The sequence below is a fragment of the Clarias gariepinus genome, chromosome 1 (genome assembly GCF_024256425.1).
Source record: "Clarias gariepinus isolate MV-2021 ecotype Netherlands chromosome 1, CGAR_prim_01v2, whole genome shotgun sequence".
NCBI lineage: Eukaryota > Metazoa > Chordata > Actinopteri > Siluriformes > Clariidae > Clarias > Clarias gariepinus.
In genome coordinates, this window is record NC_071100.1 from 14,880,001 (window position 1) to 14,883,054 (window position 3,054).

General features: G+C 43.6%; 1 protein-coding gene across 1 annotated transcript in view; it reads right to left on the reverse strand.

Annotated features, from left to right (window-relative positions):
• LOC128529060 (histamine H3 receptor) overlaps positions 1-1,425 on the reverse strand; it is a 29,875-nt gene extending 28,450 nt beyond the window's left edge. The window contains exon 1 of the mRNA XM_053502373.1: positions 1,170-1,425. Coding sequence (XP_053358348.1) covers positions 1,170-1,425 — 256 coding nt within the window. The remainder of the gene's footprint in view (positions 1-1,169) is intronic.
• Between the last annotated feature and the right edge of the window lie 1,629 nt (positions 1,426-3,054).

The window sequence follows — 3,054 nt, forward strand, 5'->3', positions numbered from 1 at the left end:
TAGATCCAGAAAAGTAGTTTTTTTTTTTTTTCCGTTCAATTATTTTCAGTAACTGAATAGTCTTTCATGATAAGCACGGTATTAATGTGTCATTTCCTTTAGCTACTATTTTAATATTTTTGATTCCGTGCAATTTCTGTGATGCCTCTAATCAGTTTACTGAAAAACTGATTAGATGAAAAAAAAAATTACTCTCAAAACCGTGTAGTTTACCAGGTCAGAGCGGGCTCGGATTGTTGTAGAAATTCATATAACAAGTGATTATTTCGTTTTTACATTTTTCAACCATTCTCCGTACTGCAGTTCACAGCCAGTGTTTTTCTTTTGGCTTACAATGTAAATAACGATTTGTTAAATGTATGCACAGTTTAGGACAGCAGGCTAAAGCAAACTGTTTTAGTGCACTAGTCTAGATGATCATCCTAATGGTGGATTCAGCACTTCAGCACAACACTCCAAGCGTTCATTTTGTACTAAACATTTTCAAAAGGTTCTTGAGCATTGCCTGGATAGCTGAGGATTTGTACCATGATGAAAAAATCAAGCAGATTATTATAAATAAAATAATTAAACGCTATGTTTTAAAGAAAATGTAGGTGCTGAGATTGAACACTTTTCAATCCTAAAGCAAAAAGGTTTACATGTGATTTAATCGCTTGCAGCACGCCTGTTAATTAGTTTCGCTTTACATATTTAATGAAGCATCTAATACTCAGCAATCTGCTTTGAAGTGAATGTCTAGATCAATAATGGTTTAATTGAACATTTCATAGGTTCATTTAACACCTTGAGATAAAAAGAAAGTGTGTGCATGTGTGTGTGTGTCAATACCATACAAGGGGAGTTAAATACAAAACTGTGTGTGTGTGTTAAAACAGTTAAGGTAACAGTGGCATTCAACTAAACACTGTGCAGCAGTGAGTGGGTGTGTGGGTGTGCATACAAGACAGAGTGAATTAATTCTACATTGTGAGGCTGAAGTGAACCTTGTGTGAGTTAATACACTATGTGTGTGTGTAGGGGTAGGGGGGTATGTGTGTGTGTGTGTTAACACGATCCAGACAGAGGTGATTGAACATGATGGAGATGAACTGAACACTACATGGGTTGGTGCACTGAACGCGCTCGTGCGCACCGGGTGAGTTTGCCCAGGCGCGGATGAGACTCACCCACGAGGAAGTCCGAGATGGCCAGGTTGAGGAGAAAGTAGTTGCTCTGCCTCCTCAGGCTCCGGTCGGTTTTGAAGGCGAGGATCACGAGCGCGTTCCCCAGCACGATCACGCCGATGAGCAGCAGCATGACGACGGCCAGCAGCACCAGCACCGGCGCGTCGAACCCCGCCGCCCTGCCCATGTGAGCCGAGGAGTTCGAGCTCAAGTCCATGCGCTCGCGAGACGCGTTGCGCTCGAGCATCGCGGCGCCCATCCGCCGAACACCCGCTTCTTCTTCTTCTTCTTCTTTTAAGTGCGCTCACGGCGGCGCAGCCACGGCGCGTCCCGCTTCTGGAGCAGCATCACTTCTTCTTCTTCCCAGCTGATTCCACCGGCGGTCTAACCGAGCGGGGCTTCGCTGTTTCTTTCTGTTCGAGTCATGACTGAGATTGTTACAATGTAACTTAACTGAAAAAAATGTTTTACATTGTAACTAAGATGATGGTTATTCCGGTGACTCTTCAGAGCTCGCGCCGACCGACTTGTGCGCACGAGTTGCACGTGAACTGCGCATTCGCGTGAAGCTCACGCCCCCTCTGCCTGTCAATCATTCGACACTTGTCTGATGGTTTAACACAGTTACTGAAACACCCAACGCGCGCGCGCGCACACACACACACACAGTAAAAAAAAATGCAATTTGGGACATACTTTCCTTAATATATAATTAAGAGTGTACTTTCAACTCACTGGTCACTTCATTAAGTTTTAAATTCACCCTTTTTTCGTTTCAGACCTCACTGCACAGTGAAATTCAGCTTTTGTTAGTAAACTAGGGTCAGAGTGCGGGGTCAGCCGCCATAAAGCACCCCTGGAGCAGACAGGTTTAAGGGCTTTGCTCAAGAGCCCAGTGACAGCAACTTGGGGCTTGAACTGTCTACCTTCTGATGGGTACCACAAGGAACCAAGCCACTCCTGCGTCAGTTGTGGCTCAGTGGTTAGGGCCACTTTTCATTGGTTCAGAGGGTCCCAGGTTCAAACCTCATGACCACTAAGTTGCCATTGTTGGGCTCTTGAGCAAGGCCTTTAACCATCAACTGCTCTAATGTATAATGAGATTTAAAATGTTGTTTTTTTATTCATTCTAGATAAAGGGCATCTGCCAAAAGCCTAAATGTAAACATGTGTTTGGAACACCTTTAGGCTACCCCTGGGCATGCATTCAATTGCATTCAGCCACACCATGTACATAAAAGAAAAACGTATTTAAGTAATAATTAGAGATTATTTCACCAGCTATGACCTATTGCACTAATTATATAGTAAAGTTAGTATGGTTTTATTTCTAAATGCACTCGGCTCATGTAATAAAGTAACAAGTAACCCCAAGTTGACCCCTCACCATCACCACCACCATCCAAGTGCAACCCATGCTGCAATCAAGCAGATTAGACATGCATGAAAAAATCTTACATTGTATTATAAAATGGTGTAGTGGTTAGCATTAGGGCTTTGTACCTCCAGGGTCAGGGGTACAAGTCTCGCATTCGGGTCTGTGTGCTTGAAGTTTGCACGCTCTGTTCCTCTATTCCTCCAGGTACTTTGGGTTCCTTCCACAGTCCAAAGACAGGAAGAGTAGGCTAACTGCCATTTCCAAATTGCAGATAGTGTGTGAATGTGTATGTTAATCGGAGGTCCTACCACGATCGTAAAAAATGGAAATGAATACAATGGTCACCATTGGCCTCCACAGTCCCTAGTTGGAACTACAGAGGCTCCTGGATAAATGGATGGAGATTGGTAGCATAGTGGTTATCATTGTGGTCTCACACCTTCAGGATCAAGGTTTCAGGTCACGCATTCAGGTCTATGTGCTTAGAGTTTGCATGTTTTCCTATGCTCT